This window comes from Sminthopsis crassicaudata, chromosome 1 (genome assembly GCF_048593235.1).
Source record: "Sminthopsis crassicaudata isolate SCR6 chromosome 1, ASM4859323v1, whole genome shotgun sequence".
In the NCBI taxonomy this organism is placed as follows: Eukaryota; Metazoa; Chordata; class Mammalia; order Dasyuromorphia; family Dasyuridae; genus Sminthopsis; species Sminthopsis crassicaudata.
Window position 1 is genome coordinate 500,219,676 of NC_133617.1, and position 12,739 is coordinate 500,232,414.

The window sequence follows — 12,739 nt, forward strand, 5'->3', positions numbered from 1 at the left end:
GAACCTAAATATCCCTGTATCAGAGATTATCAGAGAATTTAAGCAATCTATCAATTAAGAGGTAAAAAGAGTATTCATGGTAACTTGATAAAAATCATTAATGAATAGGGCTATGCCTTGATGGGCTTTTCAGCCTTGACTCTCCTTTACCACTCCCAATTCTTTGTTTTATCAGCCTCTGAACCTGTTATTCCACTTACTTTATCTCTTATTACCCCCCCCCCCCTTCTTACCATCACTTTCAAATGAGATTAAATCTGTAACACTTTGGTTCAGAGAGAGGGCTTTACTTGGCTTGTTTGGGTTTACAGGACCGCTGGTGGACAGCTAGTCTGTCTGGAAGGAAGGTACGCCCACAGTTATCACATGGAACCAACTGGCTCTGGGCACTTGTCCAGTCAGTTTCATTTATACCATCGAGATCGTAGTAGCCTTTGGCTGAAAAATAAAAAAAGGAGAGAAAACAGGATCAGTTTTTATTCTGAAGAATCATATTGAACACTTTATGGAAAATATTTTCAGGAAATACCTGTTGACTGAGCCTTTTAAACTAAATCATATTGCTTCTGCAAAATGTCCCAAAGGCTGAGTAAAGCTAACTGTGGACCAGAGCATTTACTCAACTGCCTTAAAAGGGGAACCTACCTCTCTCTCTTTCCCTTACTTTCTCTCACCTCCCTCTCCCTTTTTCTCTATTTACACGCACACACACACACACACACACACACACACACACACACACACCACCATCATCATCATCATCACCCCATCATCACCATCAATCATGAAACTACTGTTTTATGTCCTACTTTTAGGAGATACTTAAGCTCTTATGAACTTACCAAAGGAGAGGAACATAGCTCTTTAGATTATTCCCCTGTTATATTACTTAACAGCATTTTGAGGAAACCAGCATTTCCAGCTGGTTTTCACTCTAAAATCATAGTACCTTTTACCTAGAAAGTGAGTTTTCTTAAAAAATGTGGAAGCATTCTAAGCAGAATAGCTATTAAAATAGAAGCTTTCCATAAATGCATACCTATATATAGCATCTAAATCATATAATCTTCATTGGTAAAAAATATAAAAAACAGAGTTTTATTTTAGAGAAATAGCATAGATCTGCTTCAACAAAAGGACCTTAAAAAGAGAAGTCTGGAATGGTAAACAAGTGGCATAATTTTAAACAAATTTTTTAATGTGGAACTTTATGCACATATATATGTATGCATATGTTCACATATATATCATATAGTTTTTTTGTCTCATATACATCCTATATTTCTTCATTAGGGCTTCAAATCATTTAAAATATGTCATATCTAATAGTTCATGTGAATATATAACAGCTTTAGATTTCTAAATGTCTCTGTTCCCAATAAGCAAATAACTTTCAGCACAAGACAGATTTTCTCTTATAGTCTTTGCTATAAGCAGAAAATGAATGTTTTCTGAGTACTTTGAAAAGCCTCTTGAAAAAAAAATTGGTTTAACTTTCTCTTTGCTCAGATCAGTTTTACTCCAAATAGAACATCCTTTAACAGCACAATCAGTTTTGTCCAATGAAACTATGCAGAAGCATCACTGAAAAGGGTTTATATAATTTTGGAAAAGGCTTTGAATAGATTTAATAGACTAGGACCATGTGTGTGATTGAGGCTGGATGAGGAAACTACATCAACTTTAGTCTCTAAAGTCAAAGTGGTGGGAGTTTACAGTGTGAAGGTTCTTTGATTAAAAGAGATGTCTACAGTCATTTTTTGAAAAAAAATGCTCTAAATCATTGTTGATTAGAGAAATGCAAATAAAAACAACTCTGAGGTACCACCTCATACTTCTCAGATTGTCTAAGATGACAGGAAAAGATAATAAATTTTGGAGGGAATGTGGGAAAACTGGTTCACAAATGCATTGTTGGTAGAGTTGTGAAATGGTCCAACCATTCTGAAGAGCAATTTGGAGCTATGCTCAAATTGCTATAAAACTGTGCATATCCTTTTGATACAGCAGTGCCACTCTTGGGTCTGTATCCCAAAGAAATAATAAAAGAGCGAAAAGAACCCACTTGTACAAAAATGTTTGTAATAGCTCTTTTTGTGGTGGCAAAGAATTGGAAAATGAGTAGATGTTCATTAATTGGGGAATGGCTGAATAAATTATGGTACACAAAAGTAATGGAATATTATTATTCAATAAAAAATGACAATCAGGCTGATTGTAAAAAGGCCTGGAAAGATTTACATGAACTGATGCTAAGTGAAACAAGCAGAACTAAAAAAAAAAAAAAAAAAAAAAAAAAAAGGGTACACACAGAAACAGCAAGATTGATTGTGTGGTGATCAGATTTGGTTCTTCTCAGCATATTTCAATGATTCAATGCAATCCCAATAAATTTTGGATGGAAAAACACCATCCAGACCAGAGAGAGAACTATGAAGACTGAATGCAAATCAACTATGTTGTCTCTTTTTTCTTCTATTGATTTTTCTCTCCCAACATAATTTGTAAGGAAATATGTAAAAAAAAAAAAAATGAATGTGTATATGTATATACATATATATACATATATAATAAAAAAGTTTTTTACTTGTAACTAGGGAAAATGAAAATTAAAAAATAAAATAGTTGTCGACAGACAATAAAAAATAAGAGATATTTGCATTGATAGCTATGAGGCAGCAAAGATAAAGGGAGAAACTAAGGGAAATTCAGTTACAATGACTATCCTTGTCCAACCAGCATGCAAATGCTTTCACAATAATACAGATTGGGTTTCAGAGTAAATTATTTCCATCCCAATTCCCAGAAACATGAAAGTTTTGAAAGTTTTGCTCATGCAGAGAAGGAGATGTAATGGTAAGCAGAGAGAAAGGAACAAACTTAGGGAAATTAGGCTACTAAGTGTAATGGCGATCAGTAATCTAAATAGTTTCCATGTGTACTATTACTGGCTTTTGCTCTTTTTAGCTCCTTTTATACACACACACCTGGACAACGACATGGTGCAGTGGATAGAACACTGGTCTTGGAATCAGGAAGTCTCATCTTGAATTCAAATCTGTCCTCACACACTTACTAGATGTATGACTCAAGGCAAATCATTTAATCCTGTTTGTCTCAATTGCCCATCTGTAAAATGATCTAGGGGAGGATATGGCAAACAATAATTCCAAATATCTTTGCCAAGAAAATCCCAAAAAGGGGTCATAAAGAGTCAGATGTGACTGAAAAGACTCAACAATATGTATGTATATAATATATACACATTTATAAGTATATATATATATCTATATCTATATGTTTGTCCTCTAAGAAGGGACTATACATAATTCTTTCTGGAAATGTCTACAATCCTATTATGACAGTCAATACTCAGTTCCACAGGGAATACAAAACTCTCTGCACCATTCCTGGAAGGAGTTTGAGGAATTAGTGTAGTCCCTGAATCAAACTAAAAGTCAGACAATGATATTACAGAAATGTTATGAGACAATTCTGTACTTGTACTAGAGAAATGTGTTCTTAACTATTGTAGATAAATAAGAGTCTTTCCATGAACACTAAGGTATATCCTCATGTTGGAAGATTACCATATAGTACCATAATAAAAATATTTGTATAATACTTCAAGGTTTATAAAGCATTATTCTCATAATAATATTATCAGAGCCATAGAATAAGTTTTATGGTTAGAGGGGTTGCATAGTTAGGGTCTGAGCTAAAGATTTACATTTTGGATGCCATTTTTAAATGCTGTATGAAAGATGATTCTTAATTAAGGTCATGTAGATCAGATGATAAATATCCTGCTTCTCATTTTAGCCTTGAGGAGAAAATATGTCTATTCTTTTTGAATGCAAACTTTTTTTGAAATTACAATTTGACAGTTTTTCCATTTAGCAGCGTCCAAAATTTAAAATATTTTTTTTTAGATTTTATAATTATGAACAAATAAAAGGAAAATATGAATAAATAACATCCTCAACATTTTAGGAAAGATAGAAAGAACTCTGTTTTCCATATAATTTCACTCTTGTTTTCTCTAGTAGCTTACCTGCGATGTTTCTAACTTCTGGTTTTTTGGGTTCAGGTCTCCGAAACTCTTTAGGCAACAAATTGTTTTCGTTATGCCATTTTTTCAGACACTGTGGCTCATGGATACTGATGGACATAGTTCCATATTCACGACCACAAATGTAGCAAATAATTGTTGGTGGTCGTCTTATCACTAAGGGCTGCAAGAATAGAAACTTGTTATAATATAATTCAGGTTTTGAAATACATTTACTTGTAATTTTTTTTTTAAATGTTTTGCCTTACCGTGGCCAAGTAGATTATTTAGTACCTTTCTTTAAGCTATCTTAAGGTCTAATCTAACAGAATCTAAGTTCTGTGATCTCAGTTGGACTTCTCAGATAAAATATTCATACTGTGAAATTTCAATTCACATTGAATTGTAAGGAAGAAAAAACACTGCTTCAAAAGGATGTTTTCATTTATGGCAGTGACCAATTTAGTTTGAAGCACCCTGCTTCTGACAAAAACATCATTTGCATGGAAAAACTGAATAGTTGTAATCACATTCAGTTAAATGCACTTGAGTAAATATTTGTTAAATGCAAGACAAAAATTCCACAGTGTGAAAGGGCATGGATTGATTGTGACTGCATAGTTTTTTTAAGAAATAATTTTCCCAATTACATTTAAAGACAACTTTTGACATTCATTTTTTAAAATTTTGAGTTCCAAATTTTCCTTTTTATCTTTCTTACTTCCCTCCTTCATAATATAAACAATTTGATATAGATTATATATGTGCAATCATGCAAAACATATTTCTATGTTAGTCATGTTGCAAAAGAATAGACCAAAAAGAAAAAAATAAAGTGAAAAAATGGTATGCTTTGATATGCATTCAAACTCCATCAGTTCTTTCTCTGTATGTGAATAGCATTTTCCATCATAAATCCTTTGGAATTGTCTTGGGTCATTGTATTACTGAGAATAGCTAAATCATTCACAGTTGATTATTGTACAATATGCTGTTACTCTCTATACTGTTCTCCTAGTTCTGCTCACTCACTTTGCATTAATTCAAGTAAATCTTTTCACAATAGTATTTATAATATCATTTCATTATTATCATATACATATCATTTAGCTGTTCTCTAATTGATGGGCATCCCCTCTCAAATTCCAATTCTTTGCTAACACAAAAAGAGCAGCTATACATATTTTTGTACAAATAGGTACTTTTTCATTTTTTAAAAAGTCTCTTTGGGATATTGAACTAGTATTGGTATTGCTAGATCAAAAGATACGCACAATTTAATTGCCTTTTGGACATAATTTCAAATTGCTCTTCAGAATGGTTGAATCAGTTCACAATAGTACATTAGTGTCCCAAATTTCCCACTCTTTTAACATCTTTCATTTCCTTTTGCAGTGATATAAGCCAATCTTATAGATATGAGATGGTATCTCAGAATAGTTTCAATTTGCATTTCTCTATACAATAGTGATTTAAGACATTTTTCATATGGTTTTGGTTTCTTTATCTGAAAATTGTCTGTTTATATCTTTTAACCATGTATAAATTAGGTAATGTGTATTTGAGTCAGTTTTGTATATATTTGAGCAATGAGGCCCTTTATCAGAAACACTTGCTGTAAAAATTGTTTCCCAATTTTCTGCTTTTCTTTTAATCTTAGTTATATTGGTTTCATTTCTGTAAAATAATTTTTAACTTTATATTATCAAGATTATTCATTTTACATTTCATAAATGCTCTTTATTTCTTGTTTGGTCATAAATATTTAACTTCTTAATATATCTGAGAGGGAAACTATTACTTTCTCTCCTAATTTGATTATGATCAAATTTTTAAAATATTGATTATCACCCTTTGTGATTGCCTGTTTTCAAAGAACATTCATATTGATGAAATCATAGATCAATTGGACTATTGAAGTGTCATTATTCAGCAGGCACTGAACTGGGTTCAGCGACACAATTTTATAAACATTAAAAAATGGCCTCATCCCTGCCCTCAAAGTCATGATTTAATTGAGAAGAGAAAGTGTAAATAGAGCCTTATTATAGAGCCTCTGATGTTATATAGTAGTGGGGTGAGAAAACCTTTCTATCTGTGCTTCATGGAGATTTCATGGAGATTTTTCCATGCTTTACAGTACTCCATTGGCTGGCACTAAGCAGCTCCATCCTACTTCTCCTAGATCCATACTTTACGCTCTGTCAGGCATCTCTTTGCCAGGTACCCATCTTTCCTCCTTTCTCCAAGAATAAACAGAAGTAGGTTTCTAATGGGAATGGGTTTTCTTCAGTCTGGAACCTTATCAGTATTTTAAGACTGCTCTCTATGGGGTTCTCCACTATTTTTCATACCATCTCCATCCTCAATTCAAGGGAAATAATTTTTATTTATAGCTCCACAGAGCCTGTAAGACTTTATGTAAGTGTAATGTGGTACTTGGTATCATCTCATTGGTGGTATTTATGCAACCAGCCATTCACAATAATGATACTTTTAGAACTTAACTATTTGCTTAACCAAAAAGGCATCATCATAGATAATAAGTAAAATCAATGCAGAAATAAAAATATATTACAATATAACAGACAAACCTGGATCATACTTTCCCATCAATGAATTCAGCATTGATAGTAAAGAATGGGGTTATACAGGAACCTGTAAGGAAGCATATGTAGGAGAAAACCCCATATGCTCAGGGAAGCTCATTACTTTAGACTGCAGGCTTTGATGCTATTTGTCCATTTAAGAACATCTGCACTGCAGAAAATTTTCTCTGCTCATGACTTGGTCATTGGCCTCTTATCACTCTTCAGCTTGACAAATCCTTTTCCTTTCTCTAGAGGAGCATAAAGTTTAATAGCTTTTTCAATTTATAATTACCCTTAAAGGGATGTTTACAAAATATCACTTCTTAATGCAAATATAAGTTTTCTTTAAGACAGAGCTTATTCATACTAGGTAAATGATAGGCTAGAACATTAGGAAAGGGACTGACAGAACTGGGGATAGTCAAAAGATTATTAATGCTATGTAATTGGGCCAGCTGACTATAATGGGCTTTTCAATATTGGCAATATCAGAAATGACATGGCCGGTATTTTTGGTTTGGATTCCCTAGTCATTTTATCCAAGCATAGACAGTCACAGGAATAAAATAGGAGGAAAAATAGGTAGAATAAAGTAGAGAGGCTTGCCTAAATTTTTAATTGCCAATGATGGGGCTGCCTTGGGCCAATTTGGGCAAATATTCTAACATGGGAGTTCTAAGTTGCCTGGCTCCATGATGCAGGCAGAAATATTCTCTCCTCAATAGAGGTTATGGGCAATGCTCCTCCCTAAGATTAAATTCATAAGAGATTTGAGAAACATTGATAATTCCATCACAGTGGAAATAAGTTCAAAAGGTTAATTTTTTTATTTTTATAGATCCATAGGATAAAAATTTTGAGTTAGTAACTCAAGTGTCCAGTGTCCTGGGAAGAGCCCCAATACCTCTGTGAAGATTTTCCTGACAATTTTTAAAGTTAGCTTGTTTGTACCAATAAGAGGTTCAAAATTTTATTTGGATTATTCTTGAATAGGCAGGGGTACTTTGGGAAAACTTTCAGGTGCCCTTTCATATAAGGATTCAAAAGAAATTGGTCTGGATCTCCAAGACAACAGCACAGAGACATCTGGAGAATTTTAGGTATGCCTCTAAAAAGATCATGTAAAATTTTTATTCAGTTGCTAGTTGAATGATTTTATGCTGAGAGAATTATGAAGAGTTTTTTTTCTTCTCCCTCAGGACAGTTTGATTTCTCACTCAAATAGTGAGGGAGCAACTTTTAATTGATGACAGTTCTCTAATCCTTGTGAAGATAAGACTTTCCTGCCTGGAGAATTTTGAAGTGATCAAGCTTTCTCTCTGAAAAGGGAAGTTTCATTTTCCTTCCTTTTTTTTTTTTTTTTTCTATTCCTTTTTTTTTTTCTTTTCTGTCTATGACCTATTAGAACTAGTTGTTAAAGTGTGTCACCAAATATTTAGAAGTATGGAAGGATATTAATTATTGAATTTGATTACAAATTGTATCATACACTTTTCCCAAGACTCTTTAGTAGAAATCACTGGAGAAAGTATGCAAAAGAACAATGAAGAATTGCCTAAATTCTTTCCAATTTGGAATTGGATATTTGGCAAATATTCCAGCAGCTTTTCAGAGGACAGCAAATAGGATAACTGGGGAATGAGTATAATATTAATATGTTATCCTCTAAGATCTTACCCAAATGAGACCAGTTAGTCACTGAAACCACCAATCTTAGTCCCCAAGTATTTATTAATGCATTGCTATATGCCAGGTATTGTGCTAAGTGCTAAATATACAGATACCAACAGAAAAAAAAAGACAATTTCTTCCATGAAGGAGCTTTAATTCTAATGGGGAAGATAGGACATAAATGGGAGCTGAAAATTGATGTGAGGAAGAATGGAGGTACCAGGTTAGGGTAGAGATGATAGAGAATGTCCTGTGGAGATGAATTGGACTTGCAGTCTAGAAAGGAATGAAATTATGATTGGTTTTGATCTCTTCCTTTAAATGGAGGTATTGGGAGGAATCATCATCTGATTAGAGGGAGAGACTAATGGATGGAGAATGTAGTCAGTTCTGCTATAACAAGATGTATGTTCCCTAAAAGAACTGTGCTATACCAACAAGGTTAATTAAAACCACAGGAATTATTTATAGTGAATATAGGACTAGAGGCATAACACTCAAAAACATCAATGCCATGTTAAAAATATTTTAGTCTAATAAAATGATAGCACAGTTTTATACATGTTGCATGGTTAAGAAATACATAAACACTACTATAAACAGTGGCTGTTCTGGTTCCCAGAGGACCCAGGCTGGAAATATCTAATGCAAGTGAAACAGGCTGAAAACTCTGGTCTTCAAAGGCCAGGTGTGTGTGTGTGTGTGTGTGTGTGTGTGTGTGTGTGTGTGTGTGTGTTTGTGTGTGTGTGTGGGGGGTGTGTGGGGGGTGTTTTGAATTAGCCTTCTTCTGCCCATAGATATTTGATGAACCAAATTAAATTCAATAAAATGTACCAATTCAATAAATATGACTTTGAAAAAGATCCAAAGTTTATTTGTAGAAGTGGACATCAGAAAGGTTGCAGCTTGTGAGCAATTGTGAATTGGGGCAGTTTTCTTTATTCTCATTATTTCTCAAGAAAGAAAATGAACTTAAGCCAACATCATCTGATTCAAAATTTTCATTATGTTGCAACTGTTTCCTAATGTATGTTGTATTAGAACAAATTTGGAATTTTCAACACAAGCATTATAGCAGAATTGACTGTACTTTCTATATGAGAAGAAATCTAGGGATGAAGTGAACTTCCACGGTGAAGAGCTTATATTTTTATGGTAAAGAAAATCTATGGAGATGCACCCTGGGCTGTAATCAAGACATGATTGACCTGGATATCTCTTTCTTAAAATGGAGGTTCATAGAAGTCACTTCAATGGTCCATAGTCGTGACCTAAGTGGGAAAAATCTTGACCAATTTAGATGTTTTTGAGAGCTATTGGATGAACTGAAGGTATATTATGTAGAAAGTATTGTGTGGATAAAACAAAGTTCTCTGTGATTGTCTAAACAGGGCTTCTTAAACTATTTCCACTCATGCTCCTTTTCACCTGAGGAATTTTTACATGACCTTGTCTTAAATCTGGCCCGAGGCAGTATTCATGCATTTGCAATGGAAATTGCACATATTGTATATTCAGAACCAAGGCTGCAATGAAGTCATGCTAAGCAACATGGGCGTGTGCTATGAAAACACCTCAGGTTCATTCATTACTAATTTGATTCTGAATAAATTTTTGGTCATTGGATTCAGAAACCTTTTATTATTGCCCATTTTTTGTGACTCCTATGTTGCCCCATATGGGGTGGCAATCCATAGTTTAAGCAGCTTTGGTCTAAAAAAGAGAAAAATAGTTTGGAACTCAAAACACTTGGGAGTCTATCAGAGGAGGCCTTCAGCCAACCCTCTAAGAAGGAATTGCTTAGGAGATTTAGGGCAAGGTAAAAATCCCTTACCACATTTGATTTTAGCTGGAGGAGGATCTTGTGAATTTCAAACAGTCCAGAGGCTTTTGAACTTAGAGTTCCTATTGGTGTTCTAAATAATGAATGTTAGTCTCTCTATTCACATGAGAAGACTTTATAAAATGAGAAGATTCATTTCTAAGGAACTCTCTAAAGAACCCAGGAGAAAAGTTGTAGCATCCCTAAGGGAAATATCTTGAAGACTTCAGCAAAAGGAATTCCAGGATCAGATATTTGCCATATCAGATATTCGCCATATGTGTTCTAAGTTGCAGCCCACTTTCTCCTGAATTAATTACTAGAAGAGTGTGTCACAGACTATTGGGGAGACATTTTACATATATTGTACAAATTATGCTCTCCTAATAAATACCTATTTTTAAAAGCTATTTAGATCTGGCAGGCTAAATGCTGTCATCTGATAATCAGGGAGCAGGGTACACTGATCACTGATGAGTGAATGATACATAAAAAGGAAAACTTGCCTGTTCCTATGGATTTAGAGGCATGAGTGGAGGAATGGACAACATTGGAACGGATAATGATGGGATGTTATATCTCTTGGAAAGTAGCAGATTTTAGTTTGTACCATAAGATGACAGGAATATAAGAGAAAGAGACTTCAGACAAAGAGTATTTTGCTAACCATAGAATGTGGGAGGAAATAAGAGTGAAGGTTTAGGGAGTAAGCAGAAGAGAATAGGGATTAGAGATGGACATAGCTATGTTAGGTATGGCATCATTGTTTTATATTAGTGAGTTTGTTACATATATATAGGTATATAAAACCAAGGAGGCATGAAAGTACAGAGCCAAGGTTTTATGAATTAAGTAAAACTTTGGGATGTTAAAATCTAACATAAGAAAATGTTTTATAAGTTAATCCATAAAAGTTAATAAGCAGATTAAATTTCATTCTCTTTCAGTAGAAGAAAGTTGGCAAAAGAGTTCCCAGAGATAAAAAAAGCTATTTTTTTTTTTACTATAAAAGGCAATAGACAATTCAACACCAAGCATAAACACATAGAATCTGTCTCTCAAATCATTTATATATGTGGTTTCTTTGAAGGTAAACAAAGAACACAATATAAGCAAAGGTTATCTGGGGAATTTGAATCTGAATAATTTAGATAATAAAGACCTGTGTAACATCAACAACAAAAAAAAAATGGGCTAGAGAAAGGTAGAATAATTTCATCTAAATTACCCATATAATTACTATTCTGTCAAGCTGGCCTTGCTTGGAATTCCAAATTCCAGGTGATACCTGGATAGACAGTTTTATAATAGACATGTGCAGGCTACTCCTGAATCAGATTAAAATGTAATTGGGAAATGTCTTATGAAATAAATATATACACTAAAACATAGCTAATATTGCATTTTAAAACTAAGCTGCAAGGATCTTTACATACAGATTAGTGACCCCCATTTTCTTTTTTGAGATTGACATTACTGGGAGGATTCTGGGAGGACTGTGGAGTAGGTCACAAAATTTCAAGTTCTCCAGATTTCCCTCAATAACAGAACAAAATTTGCCTCAGGGTGAACATAGACTAGTGAAAAATAAAGAAGATTTGGGGCAGAACAGGGGTCCTCCTAGGACAATAGAAGAAAGACCTCAGGATGGGATTAACCAGTGTGAAGTGTAAATACCTCCAGGCTAGCTCCACGGAAACAGCTTGAGGGGACCCCTAGGGCTAGCTGGTTTTGGTTGGAGCCTCAGCAGGAACCACCGAAATTTTCATCTCCCAGACAACGTGAGGAGTCAGGGGTCTGTGGACACCTCTGGTGGGTAGAAACATCAGGCCCAGTTGTGGTGCAGAGTTGCGGCCCTGGGCGAGAAGGAACCAGCACACCCAGTGAGTGCAGAAGCAGTGGGGCAGGGACAGTGCTGGTTGTGGAGGGTGGAGCTTTTAGTTTGGGGTTCCAGGACAGAGGGGAGAGCTGAAGTGAAGCTAGAGGCATCATCCCTCCCAACCCAGGATTAGAGGTACTTACACTAATGGTTCTTATTTTTTAAAAAATTAAAAATTAAAAAAAAATAATTAACAGGTAAAGAAGAACCCACCCAACCATAGAAACTTACAATGGGAACAGAGAAGACCGGGGCTCATCTTCAGAGTGAAGTAAAAAAAGCCTCTTCTACCCCAAAGAGTAACGTTAAATGGCTACCTGCCCAGAAAGAATTTATAGAAGAATTCAGAAGGCTTTAAAAATCAAGTGAGAGAGATTGAGGAAAAAATAAAAAATAAAAACCATCCGAGAAAAACAGGAAGATTATGGGGGGAAAAAAAGTTAGTCAACTGGAAAAGGAGATACAGAGTCTTAGAGAGATTGATATTACTGCTGTACAAGGCCAATTACAGAGGCAATAACTAACAGTGTATAACCTCTGCTCACCCAAGCAGAATCACCATAGCTTTTGACTTTTTGATATGCTACATGTCAAAGCAGGCCAAGGAGAGCAAAATTAATTGTCACATATTGTAGGAAAAAAAATTGAGGGGGAAAAAATCCCTACTTAATTATTTCAATACAGAAACCAAATTGGAAAACTAATCCACTCTCCCACCTTCCTTT

General features: G+C 34.5%; 1 protein-coding gene across 5 annotated transcripts in view; it reads right to left on the reverse strand.

Annotated features, from left to right (window-relative positions):
- Nucleotides 1-266: 266 nt before the first annotated feature.
- The window catches only part of LOC141550644 (zinc finger protein 474-like), a 95,442-nt gene continuing 82,969 nt past the window's right edge, over nucleotides 267-12,739 (reverse strand). For 3 of the 5 annotated variants that reach the window (XM_074281512.1, XM_074281515.1, XM_074281514.1), the window contains 2 exons: nucleotides 4,055-4,235; nucleotides 267-438 (listed from right to left, as the gene is read on the reverse strand). In XM_074281512.1, coding sequence (XP_074137613.1) covers nucleotides 287-438; nucleotides 4,055-4,235 — 333 coding nt within the window. In that variant the 3' untranslated portion in view covers nucleotides 267-286. Of the gene's footprint in view, nucleotides 482-4,009; nucleotides 4,236-11,812; nucleotides 11,992-12,739 lie in introns of all 5 variants that reach the window. The other 2 variants (XR_012484651.1, XM_074281516.1) reach the window with 2 other exon arrangements.